We start from the raw sequence: 22,638 nt of genomic DNA on the forward strand, positions 1-22,638 counted from the left end.
TGGATATAGCTTCAGTTGAATGGGACTCATGTCTCCATAACGTTAATACTATGTATAAAGAAATAGGCAGTAGATTTATCCAACTTACGATAATCCATAGGTGGCATCGAACACTGCAACAATTGTATAAATGGAACTTGGAACACAGACGATTGCTGGAGATGTGACGGTCAAAATGCTTCGATTTTACATATCCTATGGAACTGTTTGACACTTCGGGACTGGTGGGAAAACATAATGGAGGTCACTTTCAGTGTTTTCAAAAGAAGATTTGGTATCTCACCAAAACTGTCCATACTTGGTATAACTACAGAACTTTCCGATTGAGACTTTTCCTGCAATACAAAAAAAAAAAAAAAAAAAGGATTATCCCAGCTCTTACTACGGCAAAACGGGTCTTGTAAAGACATTGGCGGATAAAGAAACCCCCTCACTATGAGGAATGGCTAATGACGATGGTTAAGTTGGCATCTTACGAAAAAGTGACCTATGATTTATTAGATAAATAAATCATAGGTAAAGATAAAGAAACCCCCTCACTAAGAGGAATGGCTAATGACGATGGTTAAGTTGGCATCTTACGAAAAAGTGACCTATGATTTATTAGATAAATTGTACCATTTGGTCCCCCTTCACTAACTGGCTTTCTGTAACTTGAGGGGCAGAGGAGTAATGAGAGAGTGGTTGCTGTGGGGTTTGGTGTGTGAAGAAAAAATATAATCATTTTTATTTTTTGTTTATTTGTTTGTTTGTTTGTTTTCTGTTTTGTTATTGAAGTTCAAAACGAAAATAAAAATGGTTGAAGATAAAAAAAAAACAGAAAAGGAAAAAACCCCCACAAACAACCCAAAACAAAAAAACAAGACGCTGTCTTAAATGCTGAAAAAGCTTAAAAGTGATGCTACAGCTTAAGGTGACCTACTCATCTTCAGCATAATGCCACAAAGGTTATTCAAACAGTTTGGAAGTCTTGAGGACAGGGAATAAGACTTGGTGTACTAGTGCCTAACTGATGCTCAACTAAAGGTGCAGAATGTGTATGTATGTCTACACCAACTACACAAGAAATTGCAGAAGCTATAATTTTATGATTGCACGATGACGTTTTACAAGACAAGTACAAATGTCCTACCTTCTCTTTGTTAGGTAAAGTCTGAGTCCTGGTAAAAGTGTCTCCACCGTTAATACTGATCAGTTCTCCATCTACAGGTGGAAACGGTGCGGGGAAAACCACTACGTCACTCTTGAGTGTGTCTGAGCTGAAACACACGTCATACTGCTGAGTAGCTTTAGAGTAAGACCAGCTCCCGTCAGGGTGGGTGGTGATCATGGGGGCGCTGTACCTGCTGAAAGTACCATCTGTCCTGTGGCATCTGACTGCTATTAAAGTGATGAGGCTGAGCAGAAAGACGACGGACACCGACACAATGGCGATCAGCAGATACAGGTTCAAATCCGAGAAGCTGTCCTCCTTTACAGGCACATGTCTGAACTGAGTCTGGATTTCAGCTGTGCTTTCAACCACCACCACATCAATCGACACAGTAGCTGACAGGGAGGGTTCTCCGTTATCAGAGACCAAGACCACCAAGGGGTGAGTTTTGAGGTCATTATCACTCATTCTCCTCTTAGTCCTGATCTCCCCGGTGCTGGTTCCAATCCTGAACAGGTTGTTTCCTTTGGGCTCAGACAGGTGATAAGAAAGCAGCGCATTGTATCCAGAGTCTGCGTCTACAGCCCTGATCTTTGCCACAAAGTATCCCGCTTCAGCAGAATAGGGGATGTTCTCACTGTTAACAGAGCCGTGCTCAGAATATGGCGCGAGAATCGTGGGACTGTTGTCATTTTCATCCAGAATTAAAACGTTGACAGTGACGTTGCTGCTGAGTGGAGGAACACCAGAGTCTGTGGCTTGAACTTTAAACTGGAAAGATTTTAACTCCTCGTAGTTAAAAGTCTGCAGGTTGATTATATCTCCAGTCTCTGAATTTATATTTAAAACAGATGAAACTGGAATGTTTTTAAGAGAGCTAGCTAACAGTGTGTAAGTCACCTTTGCATTAACATCTAGATCAGCATCGAAGGCATTTACTGTATAAATTACTGAGCCTGTTGGACTGTTTTCTTTGACATACACATTAATAACAGGCTCCATAAATTTGGGTGCATTATCATTAACATCAGAAACATGAACAGTAATTACCACTTTACTGGACAGAGGTGGATTTCCTTCATCTGTGGCTGTAATGGTGACATTATAAACAGAAGTGCTTTCTCTGTCCAGCAGTCCATCTACAACTAAAGAATAATCATTTTTGTAGTTGGACTTGAGTTTAAACGGAGCAGATCCAACTACCTTACAGCTAGTTGCACCATTGTTCCCTCCATCTTTATCACTTACTGTAATCAAAGCAACGATAGTCCCCAGCTCTGCGTCTTCTTTTACCGGTGTCATGAGGGACGTCACTGATATTTGTGGAGGATTATCATTCATATCAACGATCTCTATCAGTAATTTAGCATGTGCACTACGAGGAGAGGCGCCCTGGTCCGTTGCTTGTACTCTGACTTCATAAGCAGGCGTCTCCTCATAATCCAATCCACCCTTTACTGTGATTTCTCCTGTTTCTGAATTGAGATCAAAAATATTTGATGGATCAATATTCCCTCGTTTGATGAAGGAATATAAGATTTTACTGTTCATGCCTTCATCTAAATCTGTGGCATTTAACTTGATAACAAGTGTTCCGGGAGTGGCATTTTCTTTGACACGCACTTTATAAAGCAGTTTGCTAAAAGCGGGAATATTATCATTTACATCGATTATATTCACACGTATTTGTAATGATCCCGTTCTTGGAGGTTTTCCTCCATCTACAGCGGTCAGTATTAGATTGATTACTGACTGTTTTTCTCGGTCCAAAGCTTTTTGCAGCACCAGCTCAGCAGACACACCGTGCTCTCCGCCGCTCTGCACATCAAGTGAGAAATGCTCATTTTGACTGAGCTTGTAGGTCTTCACTGAGTTGCTTCCTATGTCTCCGTCCACGGCCACTGGGAGAAGATATCGCTCTCCCGTTAACGATGATTCAGAAATATTTAAGTCATGCCTGTTTTCGAGAAATGCAGGCGAATTGTCGTTTATATCTAATATATTAACCTCTATGCGATGTGCAGTCATTGGATTGCTTAGAACAGCTTGTAGTTTTAAGGAGCATTTTATAGTCAGTGGACAAAGCTCCTCTCGGTCTATCCGCTCCTCAACTAAGAGATTCCCACTCCGTAAGTTAACGTTAAGATATGTCTTACTGTAACTGGAAACCACACGTAGATCCCTGTTTTCTAGTTCCTGTACATTGATGTTTAAATCCTTTGCGAGATTCCCCACCACTGTGCCTTTGTTCACTTCCTCGGAAATCGAGTAGGCTAACTGCGAAGCAGCCCAGTGCCAAAGACAAAGAAACACAACAATGCGAATCCAGACGTGTTCCTCCTTTGGTCGAATATACATTGTTGATCCACAAAAAGAAGTGAACACAAGTGAACATTAATCCTCATTCGAGATATGTAAACCCGAAGCCATAAATGATTTAAGGAGCTCCTGCTCTCATCGTCACAGCACCTTCCGCGTGTGTGCAATGGCCGATGAGGATTTCATTTTTTCCCGTGCAGGGAGGAGTTTTAACAATACAAACAAATTCAGGTGTATGGTCTCCTGCGACATCATGTGGCGAAAGACTGCTAAAAGCATACTACATAGTAACCGTGAATATTTACTGTCAGTGTGGACATGAAAATATCTAAAAATTAGATTGTGTTGTGTGAAACCCGGTCAATAAAAAAGAAAAAATCGGTATTTCGGTGAGCTAACGAGCACGTGTGACGTTATAACAATTCAACACACATAATGTCTTTTATTCAAAGTCCATTATTGCTTATTTTTCAGTCGTACACATGTATTAGAATCAAAAAGAAGAGGAAGAAGAAAAGACAAAACCTTTGCTCACTTCATGATGACACAAAATGCACATATTCTAAATATGGCACCATACAATCTAGCACCACGGACAGCGACTTTTCATGACATTCTATACTCGTCTTGAATAAAAAAAGATACATGGTACTACACCGTGTGTTGCACTTTGAGTCACCATGGCAGCCACTGTAGGTTATATAAACATTAAAATATAAATATGTCAACGAGAGTAAACAAGCCTATTAGTACAGTGACAAGTACCAACACCGATCACCCACTGTGGGACATGAATTGTTTACTTAAATAAATAAGTGACTAAAGGTACTCTTGACGCCTCCTAGTTTTGTACGCACTAATTTAAGTTTAAAAATCGCTCGTAAGAGAGTGAAAGGGTTAAACGCTATTCGACAGATTATGTCACTCATTTTAAGCAAAATGCCCCAAAGTTCTGTCAAGCAAACTCAAAAAGAAGGAGTCAGTCTTAGTGTTTTGGTTCTTACGATTGTTCAATTGAAGGTGTATAATTTTTATATATGTAAGAACTGTTAACAGGAAATGACATAATGATTTTATCGCACTGTGAGGTTTTACAAGACTTAAGTTCAAATTACCTACCTTTTCTTTGTTAGGTAATGTCTGAGTTCTTGTAAAAGTGTCTCCTCCATTAATACTGATCAGTTCTCCATCTACAGGTGGAAACGATGCGGGGAAAACTACTACGTCACTCTTGAGCGTGTCTGAGCTGAAACACACGTCATACTGCTGAGTAGCTTTAGAGTAAGACCAGCTCCCGTCAGGGTGGGTGGTGATCATGGGGGCGCTGTACCTGCTGAAAGTGCCGTCTGTTCTGTGACATCTGACTGCTATTAAAGTGATGAGGCTGAGCAGAAAGATGACGGACACTGACACAATGGCGATCAGCAGATACAGGTTCAAATCCGAGAAACTGTCGTCCTTTACAGGCACATGTCTGAACTGAGTCTGGATCTCAGCCGTGCTTTCAAACACCACCACATCAATAGATACAGTAGCTGACAGGGAGGGTTCTCCGTTATCAGAGACCAAGACCACCAAAGGGTGAGTTTTGAGGTCATTGTCACTCATTCTCCTCTTAGTCCTGATCTCCCCGGTGCTGGTTCCGATCCTGAACAAGTTGTTTCCTTTGGGCTCAGACAGGTGAAAAGAAAGCAGCGCATTGTATCCAGAGTCTGCGTCTACAGCCCTGATCTTTGCCACAAAGTATCCCGCTTCAGCAGAATAGGGGATGTTCTCACTGTTAATGGAGCCGTGCTCAGAATATGGCGCGAGAATCGTGGGACTGTTGTCATTTTCATCCAGAATTAAAATGTTTACAGTGACGTTGCTGCTGAGCGGAGGAACACCAGAGTCTTTGGCCTGAACTTTAAACTGGAATGTTTTTAATTCCTCATAGTTAAAAGACTGCAGACTGATTATATCTCCAGTCTCTGAATTTATATTTAAAACAGATGAAACTGGAATATTTTTAAAAGAACTATCTAACAGTGTGTAAGTCACCTTTGCGTTAACATCTAGATCATCATCGAAGGCATTTACTGTATAAATTACTGAGCCTGTTGGACTGTTTTCTTTGACATACACATTAATAACAGGCTCCATAAATTTGGGTGCGTTATCATTAACATCAGAAACATGAACAGTAATGACTTTGTTACTGGACAGAGGTGGATTTCCTTCATCTGTGGCTGTAATGGTGACATTATAAACAGAAGTGGTTTCTCTGTCCAGCAGTCCATCTACAACTAAAGAATAATCATTTTTGTAGTTGGACTTGAGTTTAAACGGAACAGATCCAACTACCTCACAGCTAGTAACACCATTCTTCCCTCCATCTTTATCAATTACTGTAATGAAAGCAACGATAGTCCCCAGCTCTGCGTCTTCTTTTACTGGCGTTATCAGTGACGTCACTGATATCAGTGGGGCATTATCATTCACATCAATTATCTCTATCAGTAATTTAGCATGTGCACTACGAGGAACGGGACCCTGGTCCGTCGCTTGTACTCTGACTTCATAAGCAGGCGTCTCCTCATAATCTAATCCACCCTTCACTGTGATTTCTCCTGTTTCTGAATTGAGATCAAAAATATTTGATGGATCAATATTCCCTCGTTTGATGAAGGAATATAAGATTTTACTGTTCATGCCTTCATCTAAATCTGTGGCATTTAACTTGATAACAAGTGTTCCGGGAGTGGCATTTTCTTTGACACGCACTTTATAAAGCAGTTTGCTAAAAGCGGGAATATTATCATTTACATCGATTACATTCACATGTATTTGTAATGATCCCGTTCTTGGAGGTTTTCCTCCATCTACAGCGGTCAGTATTAGATTGATTACTGACTGTTTTTCTCGGTCCAAAGCTTTTTGCAGCACCAGCTCAGCAGACACACCGTGCTCTCCGCCGCTCTGCACATCAAGTGAGAAATGCTCATTTTGACTGAGCTTGTAGGTCTTCACTGAGTTGCTTCCTATGTCTGCGTCCACAGCCACTGGGAGAAGATATCGCTCTCCCGTTAACGATGATTCAGAAATATTTAAGTAATGCCTGTTTTCGAGAAATGCAGGCGAATTGTCGTTTATATCTAATATATTAACCTCTATGCGATGTGCAGTCATTGGATCGCTTAGAAAAGCTTGTAAGTTTAAGGAGCATTTTATAGTCTGTGGACAAAGCTCCTCTCGGTCTATCCGCTCCTCGACTAAGAGGTTCCCACTCCGTAAGTTAACGTTAAGATATGTCTTACTGTAACTGGAAACCACACGTAGATCCCTGTTTTCTAGTTCCTGTACATTGATGTTTAAATCCTTTGCGAGATTCCCCACCACTGTGCCTTTGTTCACCTCCTCGGAAATCGAGTAGGCTAACTGCGAAGCAGCCCAGTGCCAAAGACAAAGAAACACAACAATGCGAATCCAGACGTGTTCCTCCTTTGGTCGAATATACATTGTTGATCCACAAAAAGAAGTGAACACAAGTGAACATTAATCCTCATTCGAGATATGTACACCCAAAGCGATAAGTGATATAAGGAGCTCCTACTCTCATGGACACAGCACCTTCCGCGTGTGTGCAATGGCCGATGAGGATTTCATTTTTTTTCCCGTGCAGGGAGGAGTTTTAACTACATGAACACATTCATCTATGGTCTCCTGCGACATCATGTGGACAAAGACTACTAACAGCATACTACATAGCCGAATATCTCAAGCAATAGTGAATGTTTCATTTTTGTGTGGAAATAAAAACTTGTTGTATTTAGAATGTAAGGGGAAAATCTTGTTAGTGTTATTGAATGATTCTACACAATCACCTCGTATTAAGCTTGGTACACAATGTCTAGCACCACGGACAGTGAGTTTTCACGACATAAAATTTCACGTCTTTCACATCACAAGAAAACGACAGCAGCTGTCACATATTTGAGTTTGTGGTTTTTGTCAACATGGCGAACCGTGTTGATTACATAAACATGACTGAGAATTATTCCAAGAAAGGAGGTGATAGCACGACATCAAGGGCCACAAAAGATCAGCTATTTTTTTATGAACTGTGAAGACGAATAAATAAACTAATAACTACATCTCAAAATATCATTAAGCATTGAAGTTTTGCGCCCAGAAATTCACTTAAAATATTTTTTGGCTAAATGCTGAAAGTACTGAAAGCTAAAACAAAGCCTAATTCCTGTCATGTTCAAAATAATGTATCAAGGTCAAACAGTCTTGTTAAGATGGATTAAGGGTGGTGTTTTGTTGCCTACCTTCTCTTTGTTAGGTAAAGTCTGAGTCCTGGTAAAAGTGTCTCCTCCGTTAATACTGATCAGTTCTGCATCTACAGGTGGAAACGGTGCGGGGAAAACAACTACGTCACTCTTGAGTGTGTCTGAGCTGAAACACACGTCATACTGCTGAGTAGCTTTAGAGTAAGACCAGCTCCCGTCAGGGTGGGTAGTGATCATGGGGGCGCTGTACCTGCTGAAAGTGCCGTCTGTCCTATGGCATCTGACTGCTATTAAAGTGATGAGGGTGAGCAGAAAGATGACGGACACCGACACAATGGCAATCAGCAGATACAGGTTCAATTCCGAGAAGCTGTCCTCCTTTACAGGCACATGTCTGAACTGAGTCTGGATTTCAGCCGTGCTTTCAACCACCACCACATCAATAGACACAGTAGCTGACAGGCAGGGTTCTCCATTATCAGAGACCAAGACCACCAAGGGGTGAGTTTTGAAGTCATTGTCACTCATTCTCCTCTTTGTCCTGATCTCCCCAGTGCTGGTTCCGATCCTGAACAGGTTGTTTCCTTTGGGCTCAGACAGGTGAAAAGAAAGCAGCGCATTGTATCCAGAGTCCGCGTCTACAGCCCTGATCTTTGCCACAAAGTATCCCGCTTCAGCAGAATAGGGGATGCTTTCACTGTTAACGGAGCCGTGCTCAGAGTAAGGAGCGAGAATTGTTGGATTATTATCATTTTCATCCAGGATTAAAATGTTGACAGTGACGTTGCTGCTGAGCGGAGGAACACCAGAGTCTTTGGCCTGAACTTTAAACTGGAAATCTTTTAACTCCTCATAGTTAAAAGACTGCAGGCTGACTATATCTCCTGTCTCTGAATTTATATTTAAAACAGATGAAACTGGAATGTTTTTAAGAGAGGTATCTAACAGTGTGTAAGTCACCTTTGCGTTAACATCTAGATCAGCATCGAAGGCATTTACTGTATAAATTACTGAGCCCGTTGGACTGTTTTCCTTCACATACACATCAATAACAGGTTGCGTAAATCGAGGTGCATTATCATTAACATCAGAAACATGAACAGTAATTACCATTTTACTGGACAGAGGTGGATTTCCTTCATCTGTGGCTGTAATGGTGACATTATAAACAGAAGCGGTTTCTCTGTCCAGCAGTCCATCTACAACTAAAGAATAATCATTTTTGTAGTTGGACTTGAGTTTAAACGGAACAGATCCAACTACCTTACAGCTAGTTACACCATTCTTCCCTCCATCTTTATCACTTACTGTAATCAAAGCAACGATAGTCCCCAGTTCAGCGTCTTCTTTTACCGGTGTCATTAGTGACGTCACTGATATCAGTGGGGGATTATCATTCATATCAAATATCTCTATAAGCACTTTAGCATGCGCACTACGAGGAGAGATGCCATGATCTTTTACTTGTACTCTCACTTCATAAGCATGCGTCCCTTCATAATCTAATCCACCTTTCACTGTAATTTCTCCTGTTTCTGAATTGAGATCAAACATATCTGATGGATCACTGCTGCCTCTTTTGATGAAAGAATACAGTAGTTTACTGTTCATGCCCTCGTCTAAATCTGTGGCATTTAACTTAACCACAAGGGTTCCGGGTGTAGAATTTTCTGTCACTCTCACTTTATAAAGAGATTTGCTAAACACCGGTGCATTATCATTGGAATCTATTATGTTTACTGTTATTTGAAGTGTTCCTGATTTGGCAGGTTTTCCTCCATCTACAGCGGTCAGAATGAGATTAACTACCGACTGTTTTTCTCGATCTAAAGCTTTCTGCAGCACTAATTCAGCAGAAATTGCATGTTCATCGCCACTCTGTACATCAAGTGAGAAATGTTCATTTTGATTCAGCCTGTAGGCCTTCACCGAGTTACTGCCTAAATCTGCATCTTCCGCTATAGGCAGTAGGTATCGTTCTCCTGCTGAGACTGTTTCGGATATATTTAACGAAAATGACTTTTCAATGAATTCTGGTGAATTATCATTTATATCTAACACGGTCACTTCGATGCGATGCACATTCACTGGATTGCTTAAAACAGCCTGTATTCTTAGGGAACACTGCGCCGTGCTTAGACAAAGCTCCTCTCTGTCAATTCTGTCGTTAACAAAGAGGCTTCCGGTTCTTAAATTCACGTCAAAATATTTCTTACTGTAACTCGAAATAATACGCAGATCCCTGGTTTCCAGCTCTTGTACATTGAGGTTTAAGTCCTTTGCGACATTCCCCACCACAGTGCCTTTGTTCGTCTCCTCGGAAATGGAGTACGATAATTGTGAAGCAGACCAGTGACAGAGACAAAGAAGTACAACCATATGAATCCATGCACAATCTCGGTTTCCCATAGTTGAACAGTCAACGCATAAATCTGTAAATCCAGATGATTCTATATCCTGTAAATATCCGCTATAAACACCATTATCGAGCAGCAGCAGCCCTTCTCGCCACAGTACAGTCCCAGTGTGTCTTTAAACTGGTGTCCAATGACGGCCTCAGTTTTCCCGTACAGGGTGGAGTTATAGATATACAATTGTTTCTACGGTCTCCAACGACACCGTGTGGCAAATGTGAGACGACCCAAGAGAAATATGAGCAACATTAAGCCCCCATGATTTGTTGCATTACAAATATTTTACAATTACATTTGCAGTCTTGTAGTTTTTGTCTTGGTCAGTTGTCAGTTTTTATATATAATACTTAAATATTTGCGCATATCCGTTTTTAGACATAAATCCGAAACTCTGAAGAGCCATTAAAGGCTAGAATTTTACCTCAGTAGTGCAGTGTAATTAGGAAGAAGGTGAATTCACAGCAAATTAAAATGAAATAATACCAAAGTGATACAATAATCAGAAAAAAACACCTCTTCGCCAACATATGACCTTGTGCTTTTAACTAATTTATATTTAAAAAAAAAGGTTATGAATATACTGGCACTGAGAGTTCAATCATAACGTTGCATCTTTGTTTCAGCACCACGGATAGCGCTGTAGCCACAAGTATGAGCAATGTTTTGTTAAGCAGACAGGAATCTAAAAAAACAAGGGAAAAAATGGGCACGATCGTTTGGTTCTCGAGGTGTAGTAGATAAGAAGGTTAATCGTGAGTGCTGATATTACAATAAGCGCTGATATTAACGGCTATGACAACCGGGGGATTCCAACTTTTTTGTTGCTTTAATTTGAGAGTCTGATGACTTTTTGAAATGCAGTGAATATAAAATCTAAATTGTAAACAGAAAGCACTAAAATAAAAACTCAAAAGCACATACCTGCTCTTTGTTAGGTAAAGTCTGAGTCCTGGTAAAAGTGTCTCCTCCGTTAATACTGATCAGTTCTGCGTCTACAGGTGGAAACGGGGCGGGGAAGACCACTACGTCACTCTTGAGCGTGTCTGAGCTGAAACACACGTCATACTGCTGAGTAGCTTTAGAGTAAGACCAGCTCCCGTCAGGGTGGGTAGTGATCATGGGGGCGCTGTACCTGCTGAAAGTGCCATCTGTCCTGTGGCATCTGACTGCTATTAAAGTGATGAGGCTGAGCAGAAAGATGACGGACACCGACACAATGGCGATCAGCAGATACAGGTTCAAATCCGAGAAGCTGTCCTCCTTTACAGGCACATGTCTGATCTGAGTCTGGATTTCAGCTGTGCTTTCAACCACCACCACATCAATAGACACAGTAGCTGACAGGGATGGTTCCCCGTTATCAGAGACCAAGACCACCAGTGGGTGAGTTTTGAGGTCATTGTCACTCATTCTCCTCTTAGTCCTGATCTCCCCGGTGCTGGTTCCGATCCTGAACAGGTTGTTTCCTTTGGGCTCAGACAAGTGATAAGAAAGCAGCGCATTGTATCCAGAGTCTGCGTCTACAGCCCTGATCTTTGCCACAAAGTATCCTGCTTCAGCAGAATAGGGGATGCTCTCACTGTTAACGGAGCCGTGCTCAGAATATGGCGCGAGAATCGTGGGACTGTTGTCATTTTCATCCAGGATTAAAATGTTGACAGTCACGTTGCTGCTAAGCGGAGGAACACCAGAGTCTGTGGCCTGAACTTTAAACTGGAACATTTTCAGCTCCTCGTAATTAAAAGACTGAAGACTGATTATATCTCCAGTATCTGAGTTGATGTTTAAAACAGTTGAAATCGAAAATTCTTTGGGATAGTTCTCCATTAATGAATAAGTTAATTTAGCATTTTCATTTGTGTCAGCGTCACATGCTGTCACTTTTGTGATTATGTCTCCTACTTTACTGTTCTCTTTCACGTAAATATTTATATAGCCATCTGGAAAACTCGGTGCATTATCATTAACATCAGAAATGTGCACAGTGATTACAGCAGTGCTTGAAAGAGGAGGACTGCCTTCATCGGTAGCGATTATAGTTACACTGTATTGTGATAGAGTCTCCCTGTCAAGCTGACCGTTAACTATCAGTGAGTAATAGTTTTTGTAATTTGACTTTAACTTAAATGGGACGGAATCTTTCAATTTACAAGTGGTGAGGCCATTTTGCCCCCCGTCTTTATCCATTACAGTCACAAATGCAACTACTGTTCCAATTTCAGCATTTTCCTTTACTGGGCTCATAAGTGAAGTTACTGAAATCTGTGGTGCATTGTCATTGACATCAACAATCTCTAACAGCACTTTAGAATAACCGCTACGAGGGGAAGCGCCTTGGTCGGTAGCGCGCACTCGCAATTCATATGCGGTGTTTTCCTCGTAATCCAGATTACCCTTCACAATGATTTCACCGCTCTCAGGAATAACAATGAACTTTTCAGGGGAATCTACATTTCCTCTTTTCATTAAAGAATACCTGACGTCTGAGTTTGAACCCTCGTCCAAGTCTGTTGCATTTAATTTGAGTATTGTTGTACCTATAGGCACACTTTCACTGACGATTACTTTATGAAGCGGCTTGCTAAATGAAGGCGTGTTATCGTTAACGTCTATGACATTCACAAAAATCTGCATGGTGCCAGATCTCACAGGCTTTCCCCCATCAACGGCTGTCAATGTTAATTTAATAACGGATTGTTTCTCTCGATCTAAAGCTTTTTGCAGCACTAACTCAGCAGACAAATGGTCTCCTCCGCTACTGACGTCTATGGAGAAATGCTCGTTTGGACTTAATTTGTAGGATTTCACTGAATTGCTACCAGTGTCTGCATCCTGAGCTGCCGGGAGCGGATACCTCTCTCCCGTTGAAGACGATTCGGAGATATTAAACACATGGATTTGTTCAAGGAATGTCGGAGCGTTATCGTTGACGTCCACAATGCTGACTTCAATGCGATAAATATTCATGGGATGGTTTAACAGTCCCTCCATATTTAAAGAACACTTTGGTAAATTAGGACAAAGCTCTTCTCGGTCTATTCTTTCCCCAACGAACAAAGCTCCTGTCCGTAAATTAGCCTCAAAATATGCCTTACTGTATCCCGATACAATCCGAAATCCTCGTTCCTCCAGTTGTTGTGTATTAATGTTCAAATCCTTCGCGATATTCCCCACTACCGTGCCTTTGTCCACCTCCTCAGAAACAGAGTAGGAAATCTGAGCTACACAGTAGCGGGATAAACAAAGAATAATGGCGAACAACATCCATTCCCGCTCTCTGTGGTGTCGGAGACTCATTCTGTTTTGTAGATATTATTCCAGGGAAATAAACGCACTTCATTCACTAATGCAGACAAATATCCGAAAGACAGCCAAGCTCTCTACACGTAGATACCATCGTTCAAGACGAGGCGATTTACTAACCCGGACAGAAATGCAGAGGCTGTCTCTTATTTCACCAACAGTGAAGGTGGAGCTTTAACTCATAATTTACATCAGTGAGTTTGTGGTCTAGGGCGACATCTACTGTTCCTTTTATTGACAACAATTTAATATTTAGAGATTGTTTGTTTTCCCAAACACACAAGAAATGGATCACGAATACCAGATGTCATAAGATATTAACTTTCTGTGTTGCAGAAAACGTCGTGCACACTAAAAGAAGCCAGGTAAATTGGAACTACGCAATCAGAGAAGAGTTTTGTTAAGTAGAACAGAGAAAATCTTCACATTAGGTTAAAACATTATAAGTTATATAACCAACGATTTTGCCTTTCCAGGTGAACATATTAGGTACTCTAAATTATATGGTACAAATTATGGACCAGCTGATGATTTATGGGCATGTAACTTCAAAATGTTATTTATACAAGCCTATGGTGTTGAGTCTCACAAATAAGCTATTTCAGGACATGAAGCTAAACACCAAAGACTCGCAGACAAAGAGAAATCAGCACCGCGGAGAGCGCCTTTCCCATTATGCAGCTTCAGACCATATAATTACTAGTTATTTACGGTATTAAACCAGGACTTTTCATATAGTCGATTGATTAAGAAAATACTTCAGTGAGGTCAGTCATATTTGCAGCATTACTCTAATAAAAAACGTATGTAATCTACTTTTCTGCATGAATGTACGAATTTTGCATTAAACCATGTATGCTGACGTTACAGTATTATGCTATGTGCGGGTATCAAAATACAGACAGGGGTGGTATCCCTTGAACCGGAATTAGTGGTTGAAAGCATCTTACCTTCTCTTTGTTAGGTAAAGTCTGAGTCCTGGTAAAAGTGTCTCCTCCGTTAATACTGATCAGTTCCGCATCTACAGGTGGAAAGGGGGCGGGGAAGACCACTACGTCACTCTTGAGCGTGTCTGAGCTGAAACACACGTCATACTGCTGAGTAGCTTTAGAGTAAGACCAGCTCCCGTCAGGGTGGGTGGTGATCATGGGGGCGCTGTACCTGCTGAAAGTGCCGTCATTCCTGTGGCATCTAACTGCTATTAAAGTGATGAGGCTGAGCAGAAAGATGACGGACACCGACACAATGGCGATCAGCAGATACAGGTTCAAATCAGAGAATCTGTCCTCCTTTACAGGTACATGTCTGAACTGAGTCTGGATTTCAGCCGTGCTTTCAACCACCACCACATCAATAGATACAGTAGCTGACAGGGAGGGTTCTCCGTTATCAGAGACCAAGACCACCAAGGGGTGAGTTTTGAGGTCATTGTCACTCATTCTCCTCCTAGTCCTGATCTCCCCGGTGCTGGTTCCGATCCTGAACAGGTTGTTTCCTTTGGGCTCAGACAGGTGATAAGAGAGCAGCGCATTGTATCCAGAGTCTGCGTCTACAGCCCTGATCTTTGCTACAAAGTATCCTGCTTCAGCAGAATAGGGGATGTTCTCACTGTTAACGGAGCCATGCTCAGAATATGGTGCGAGAATCGTGGGACTGTTGTCATTTTCATCCAGGATTAAAACGTTAACAGTCACGTTGCTGCTGAGCGGAGGAACACCAGAGTCTGTGGCCTGAACTTTAAACTGAAAAGTTTTTAACTCCTCATAGTTAAAAGACTGCAGGCTGATTATGTCTCCAGTTTCTGAGTTAATGTTTACCATTGTAGACACCGGCACTGATTTACTGTTACTCTCTAAAAATGAATATCTCACCTGACTATTCCGGTCAGTGTCCGCATCATGTGCAGTTACCCTTTTAATAATCTCCCCAACTTTACTGTTTTCTTTGACGTAGACATTAACCACCGATTCTGAGAATTTAGGCGAATTGTCGTTTATATCAGAAACGCGAACAGTAATCACAGTTGTGTTCATTAAGGGCGGACTCCCTTCATCGGTCGCTGAAACTGTAACGTTGTATTGGGAGGTAATTTCTCTGTCAAGGGCCCCGTCAACGACTAAAGAATAATAGTTTTTGTAGTTGGTTTCTAGTTTAAAGGGAACGTCATTTTTTATTTTACATTTAATTTCACCATTCTTACCGCCATCGCGGTCGAGTACGGATACAAGTGCTATGGCAGTACCTACACCTGCGTCCTCCTTTACGCTGCTGAGGAGTGACGTCACTGCTATCGCCGGAGCGTTGTCATTTACGTCTATTACTTCAACCAGCACCTTACAGTGAGCAGACATCGGTGGCTGGGCCTTATCGTTAGCTTCTGCGCGGATCTCAAACGCTGTATATTCCTCATAATCAACATTAGCTTTGACCGTGATCACCCCCATTACAGGATCAATGTGAAAAATCTCTAATATACGATCCTGCCCTTTACTTCTCAAAGAATACATTATCTCACCGTTTGTTCCCTGATCTGCGTCTGTTGCATTTAGCGTAACCACATTTGTCCCGATTGGTGTATTCTCGAATAAACGAGTTTTGTACAAGGGGGTACTAAACACTGGTGGGTTATCGTTTATATCTAAAACATGTATAATAACTAGTGACGTGCCAGATCTGGATGGAGTCCCTCCATCTACAGCAGTCACTGTGAGATTTATCACAGGCTGCTTCTCTCTGTCCAGCGTTTTCTGTAAGACTAGTTCGGCATAGACGCTTTCTCCGCCTTTGATTGTAGCGAGAGAAAAATATTCATTGGGCGTCAGCTTAAAAGCGTTAACCATATTCTTCCCCACATCTGCATCAATAGGCTCAGACAAAGCGAATTTCATCCCAGGCAGAGTATTCTCTGCTATGTCTATTATCTGAGACCTTTCCGTGAATAACGGGTCGTTGTCGTTGACATCTAGAATATTTATTTCTACGCGATAGAGCTTTAAAGGATTGTTTATCACAGCTTCTACATTGACTGTGCATTTTAGGGTCTTCGCACAGAGCTCCTCTCTGTCTACTCTCTCATTCACATAGAGAGCACCGGTTTTTAGATTTACCTCGAAATATTTTCTTTTAGAGCCACTGATAATCTGAAACATGCGAGATTCCAATTCCTGAAGGCTGAGATTTAAATCCTTAGCGACATTTCCGACAGAAGTCCCCACATCCACTTCCTCAAACACGGAATAGGAGAGCTGCATAGATTGCGCTTCCCAACAACACTCCAGCAGCACAAGCACCAGATATGAAACAATAGACGTCCTCATTGGTACATGCATAAATCCACAACGTAATTGAAACGCAGATCCCAACAAGGCCACCTTCTCACAATTTCTATAGTTACTAAAAATACAATTTCAAATATGCGCTAAATTATAGCGTACACGTACATATACAAAATAATATATACACCCTCGGTCCTTTCGCAACGCCTTTGTCAAAAAGCTCGGAGAGCCACATCCTCTTGTACAACTGGGAGGAGCATGAAACTACAACACAGAAATCTCAGTGTCACAGTCTGCGGTGCCACCACGTGGAGATCTGCCACAACTGTCACGATATCTCTTTCATAAAAAGTCAACGGATGTTTGTGAGCGATTCTTAGTATTTCACATTCCTTTTTACTGTTGGTAAAATGCATCTGAAATGTTACTAAATTAACTTAATACTATATGTAAATCAACTTCATAAGTTGACTGATTTTGTCTGATAATGAACAGAAGAAAAAACACATATACACACCACTGAATCCACAGTGTTCATGTATAAAACGAAAATAAAACAGAAAACATAAAATGTTCTCCAAACTGTTAAACTGGTTAATTTCTGTAATGAAATAACACAACTGGAAATGTAAAGTACCGCTTTAACAGGTTCAGCCTGGGTCCTTGTAAGTGTCTCCGTGAAGTACAGGTGCAATTTTTTTTTATGCTACGGATGACCTAAAAGCTTCACAAAAGAAAGTTTACCCTTACCTTGTCTTTGTTAGGTAAAGTCTGAGTCCTGGTAAAAGTGTCACCTCCGTTAATACTGATCAGTTCTGCATCTATAGGTGGAAACGGGGCGGGGAAGACCACTACGTCACTCTTGAGCGTGTCTGAGCTGAAACAAACGTCATACTGCTGAGTAGCCTTAGAGTAAGACCAGCTCCCGTCAGGGTGGGTGGTGATCATGGGGGCGCTGTACCTGCTGAAAGTGCCATCTGTCCTATGGCATCTGACTGCTATTAAAGTGATGAGGCTGAGCAGAAAGATGACGGACACCGACACAATGGCAATCAGCAGATACAGGTTCAAATCCGAGAAGCTGTCCTCCTTTACAGTCACATGTCTGAATTGAGTCTGAATTTCAGCTGTGCTTTCAACCACCACAACATCAATAGACACAGTAGCTGACAGGGAGGGTTCTCCGTTATCAGAGACCAAGACCACCAGTGGGTGAGTTTTGAGGTCATTGTCACTCATTCTCCTCTTAGTCCTGATCTCCCCGGTGCTGGTTCCAATCCTGAACAGGTTGTTTCCTTTGGGCTCAGACAGGTGATAAGAAAGCAGCGCATTGTATCCAGAGTCTTCGTCTACAGCCCTGATCTTTGCCACAAAGTATCCCGCTTCAGCAGAATAGGGGATGCTCTCACTGTTAACGGAGCCGTGCTCAGAATATGGTGCCAAAATCGTGGGACTGTTGTCATTTTCATCCAGGATTAAAACGTTAACAGTCACGTTGCTGCTGAGCGGAGGAACACCAGAGTCTGTGGCCTGAACTTTAAACTGGAAATCTTTTAACTCCTCGTAGTTAAAAGACTGCAGGCTGACTATATCTCCAGTCTCTGAATTAACAGTTACCATTGAAGCCATTTGCGTGGTCTTGGGAGAGCTGCTAATTAAATGATACATTGATTTTGCGTTTTCATTTAAATCCAAATCTGTCGTTGTCAGTTTATGAATAGTAGTTCCAATCGGACTATTCTCTTTCACATACAGAGTAATTGAAGAGTTCGGGAATTTAGGAGGGTTGTCATTTACATCAGAAACGTGAATAGTGATAACAGTTGTGCTGGACAGAGAGGGCGTCCCTTCATCTGTAGCTACAATATATATATCATATCGGGAAACAGTCTCTCTGTCAAGAAGCCCGTCCACTAGCAAAGAATAATAGTTTTTATAGTTGGATTTTAATTTAAATGGCACAGAACCTGTTATCTTACAGTTTGTGAGGCCATTTTTACCCCCGTCTTCATCGGTGATAGTCACCATAGCAACAGCTGTGCCTATTTCAGCGTCCTCTTTCACTGAACTCATGATTGAAGACACTGAGATTTCTGGAGCATTGTCATTAACGTCAATGACTTCAACTAAAACTTTGCCATGTGCACTGCGAGGAGGAGTTCCTCTGTCTCGGGCTTGAACGCGGATCTCAAATGCCTGGTTTTCCTCATAATCAATATTTCCTCGCACAGTAATTTCCCCAGTATTATTATTCAGGGAAAATTTGTCATCAGGGTTTAAACGTCCTCTTTCTGTAAATGTGTACACAACCTGACCATTAATACCATCATCTAAATCACTCGCAGTCATTGTTAGTAACGGTGTGCCAATATTTGCATTTTCAATTACTTGGACTTTGTAGAGAGATTTACTGAACACGGGTGAATTATCGTTCACATCCAGAACATTAACTTGTATTTGCAAAGTCCCCGTTTTGGGAGATTTTCCTCCGTCTATCGCAGTCAGAGTGAGTTCAATAACAGCTTGTTTTTCTCGATCTAAGGCTTTCTGCAGCACCAACTCAGCAGACACACTCTGGTCGCCAGTACTCTGTATATCTAAAGAGAAATAATCATTCGCGTTCAATTTATAAGTCTTCACTGAGTTAGCGCCAACATCTGGGTCATGCGCTATCGGCAGTGGATGCCTTTCTCCGACATATGAGGACTCATACATATCAATTGTAGATATATCTTCTTGAAAAGACGGGGCATTGTCATTAATATCATTGATTACAACTTCAATTCGATGAAGACTGCGAGGGTTACTCAATATGGCCTCGATATTTAAAGAGCACTTTACCGTATTAGGACATAGCTCCTCCCGATCTATTCTCTCGCTAACGTAAAGTACTCCAGATTCAAGATTGATATCAAAATACGGTTTTTTATACCCATATGTAATCTGAAGACCCGCTGACTGAAGCTGCTGCACACTGAGATTTAAATCCTTCGCTAGATTTCCCACCGCAGCGCCTTTGTCCACCTCCTCAAAAATGGAATAGGATATCTGAGCCACGGACCATTCACAGAGACAAAGAAGGCTGAACAACAGGCTCCAAATATTATCCCATTGTGTTCGAGCAGCCATCGCTGTTTATACAAAAAGTATGAAATCCTGATTTATACTTCCTGGAAAGAAACGCCCAGTATGAAAAATATCCCTTCATGTATCCACTCTCGCCAAGGATCCTCACTCATTAGGGCCTTGATCGTCTGTGCGCTTCTTTCACAAAGCAATGCCAGATGGTGACGTTTCATCTTTTCGTCATTAAATGAGGAGGAGTTTCTAAACACCAACGACAGTATTTTTTTGCATGGTCTCTAGCGGCATCTTGTGACATATTCGGTTACATGGCCCGAAATAGAAGATGTTTTTTTTTAATATAAGATATAACAGAATTAAAATCCATGTCAGAATAATCCACAAGTTACGGTTTTTTGGATGAAATATACAGTTTAATAAATTCGTTTGTAATTTTAATCATCTTTTTTTATTATTATTATTCATCTTTATTTTTGTACACGGCCGAATAGTCAGCACAACGGACAGCACCTGACTATAACGACACAAAACAGAAGAAAGCTGCTGCCAGCACCATGGACAGCGGTTCAGTGCACTTTGAATGCATGCGGTGCAGCTGCTAAACATAATTAGTACCCATTAATTTACCAAAATACAGCTATTAAACCATGTGCCACTAATTTTTATGTGGCCGTAAACCAATAAAAATCTTAGGATGCCCTTTAAAAGTTGTTAACGTTCTTAAGAAGAATTTATCGATTTACTCTGACACATGTTTTTGATATTTATACGGTGGCCCTGAGAGGCCAAACGGACTGCAACTTAAGAAAACACCAGCAATAAAAAAAACGCTGCAAAAGCACACAAAACACAATGGAAATAGGAAAACCGACAACGGAAATAGGAAAAAACAGATTTCCAAAAGCACAAGGGAAGTGTTTCTGGGAGACAATAACCCAACGGACCAGTTGGAGGAACCAAAATATGCTAAGAATTGCGCTGGGATATACTTACAAGAAGTGGAGGATCTATCGGTTTTGTGAGGAAAGAAAAGATGAGAGGTAATTGTGTTAGCCTAACTATTAGCCTAAAAATCCGTCGTCAGTATTATATGAATCATGAAAAAACACACCTAGCTTGTTTTGGGTTCCTCCAACTGGTCAGTCGGGTTATTGTCTCCCCAGAAACACTTCCCTTTTGCCTTTGGAAATCTGTTTTTTCCTATTTCTGTTTTCGTTTTTCCTATTTGTGTTTTCTTTTTTCCTATTTCTGTTGTCGTTTTTCCTATTTCCGTTGTGTTTGTTGCTTTTGCAGTGTTTTTCTTTTTGCTGGTGTTTTCTTAAGTTCCAGTTCGTTTGGCCTCTCAGGGCCACCGTATATTTAACACATATTTAACACATCTATTAATTCATTATCTGACATTCAATGATATACAAAAATCTCACTTATTCAGAGCAGCATTTCCTTACCTTCTCTTTTTCAGGTAAAGTCTGAGTCCTGGTAAAAGTGTCTCCTCCATTAATACTGATCAGTTCTGCATCTACAGGTGGAAAAGGGCCTGGGAAAACCACTACGTCACTCTTGAGTGTGTCTGAGCTGAAACACACGTCATACTGCTGAGTAGCTTTAGAATAAGACCAGCTCCCGTCAGGGTGGGTGGTGATCATGGGGGCGCTGTACCTGCTGAAAGTGCCGTCTGTCCTGTGGCATCTGACTGCTATTAAAGTGATGAGGCTGAGCAGAAAGACGACGGACACCGACACAATGGCGATCAGCAGATACAGGTTCAAATCAGAGAAGCTGTCCTCCTTTACAGGCACATGTCTGAACTGAGTCTGGATTTCAGCTGTGCCTTCAACCACCACCACATCAATCGACACAGTAGCTGACAGGGAGGGTTCTCCGTTATCAGAGACCAAGACCACCAAAGGGTGAGTTTTGAGGTCATTGTCACTCATTCTCCTCTTAGTCCTGATCTCCCCGGTGCTGGTTCCGATCCTGAACAAGTTGTTTCCTTTGGGCTCAGACAGGTGATAAGAAAGCAGCGCATTGTATCCAGAGTCCGCGTCTACAGCCCTGATCTTTGCCACAAAGTATCCCGCTTCAGCAGAATAGGGAATGCTCTCACTGTTAATGGAGCCGTGCTCAGAGTAAGGAGCGAGAATTGTTGGATTATTATCATTTTCATCCAGGATTAAAACGTTGACTGTCACGTTGCTGCTGAGCGGAGGAACACCAGAGTCTGTGGCCTGAACTTTAAACTGAAACATTTTCAGCTCCTCGTAGTTAAAAGACTGCAGGCTGATTATGTCTCCAGTTTCTGAGTTAATGTTTACCATTGTGGGGAGAGGAAGTGATTTACTATTACTATCTAATAGTGAATAGCTCACCTGACCGTTGTTGCTAATGTCAATATCGACTGCAGTCACCCTTTTTATAACTGTTCCTACCTTGCTGTTTTCTTTCACAAAAACATTTATTAAAGACTGTGAAAAACGTGGCACGTTGTCGTTAACATCAGAAAGGTAAAGAGTGATAACACTAGTGTTAGAAAGAGGAGGGCTCCCTTCATCTGTAGCTGAAATTGTGACATTGTACTGAGGGGTCTCCTCTCTGTCTAGATGTCCGTCAACAACTAAAGAATAATAATTTTTGTAATTTGTCTCCAGTTTGAACGGAACTTTATTTGAGATTACACATTCAACTTCACCGTTTTTACCACTATCTGTATCTAGAACTGAAACAAGTGCAATAGCAGTGCCTATTTCAGCGTCCTCATTCACTGCATTGAGAAGTGACGTCACTTTGATTTCAGGAGCGTTGTCATTTAAGTCTAT

General features: G+C 41.4%; 2 protein-coding genes across 11 annotated transcripts in view; both read right to left on the bottom strand.

The window, feature by feature from the left end:
• LOC100704785 (protocadherin alpha-C2) overlaps positions 1–22,638 on the bottom strand; it is a 92,271-nt gene that overhangs the window by 44,324 nt on the left and 25,309 nt on the right. Inside the window, exon 1 of one of the 10 annotated variants that reach the window (XM_019366181.2) lies at positions 1,133–3,701. The exons of 8 other annotated variants lie outside the window; for them this stretch is intronic. In XM_019366181.2, coding sequence (XP_019221726.1) covers positions 1,133–3,511 — 2,379 coding nt within the window. In that variant the 5' untranslated portion in view covers positions 3,512–3,701. Of the gene's footprint in view, positions 1–1,132; positions 4,553–22,638 lie in introns of those variants that run through there. One more of the 10 variants, XM_025898814.1, reaches the window with a different exon arrangement.
• Positions 821–20,990, bottom strand: LOC112842411 (protocadherin alpha-8). The gene is made up of 3 exons (XM_025898949.1): positions 18,346–20,990; positions 7,786–8,642; positions 821–1,132 (listed from the first exon to the last, which is right to left on the bottom strand). Exons 1-3 carry the CDS (start codon positions 19,865–19,867, stop codon positions 953–955), a joined length of 2,559 nt encoding a protein of 852 aa, XP_025754734.1. The 5' UTR covers positions 19,868–20,990; the 3' UTR covers positions 821–952.

This window comes from Oreochromis niloticus, linkage group LG2 (assembly GCF_001858045.2).
Source record: "Oreochromis niloticus isolate F11D_XX linkage group LG2, O_niloticus_UMD_NMBU, whole genome shotgun sequence".
NCBI classification, from domain to species: domain Eukaryota; kingdom Metazoa; phylum Chordata; class Actinopteri; order Cichliformes; family Cichlidae; genus Oreochromis; species Oreochromis niloticus.

Bases quoted from the DNA above. Each gene is read 5' to 3' on its own strand.
- LOC112842411 (XM_025898949.1), bottom strand. From the start codon at position 19,867: ATGGCTGCTCGAACACAATGGGATAATATTTGGAGCCTGTTGTTCAGC. The intron at 8,643-18,345 runs ATTCAGAGACTG...TTTTAAATATAA, and splicing joins GGCTTCAATGGTAACTGTTA to ATTCAGAGACAGGAGATATA. The intron at 1,133-7,785 runs GTAGGCAACAAA...AACAAAGAGAAG, and splicing joins CTTTACCTAACAAAGAGAAG to GTAGGACATTTGTACTTGTC.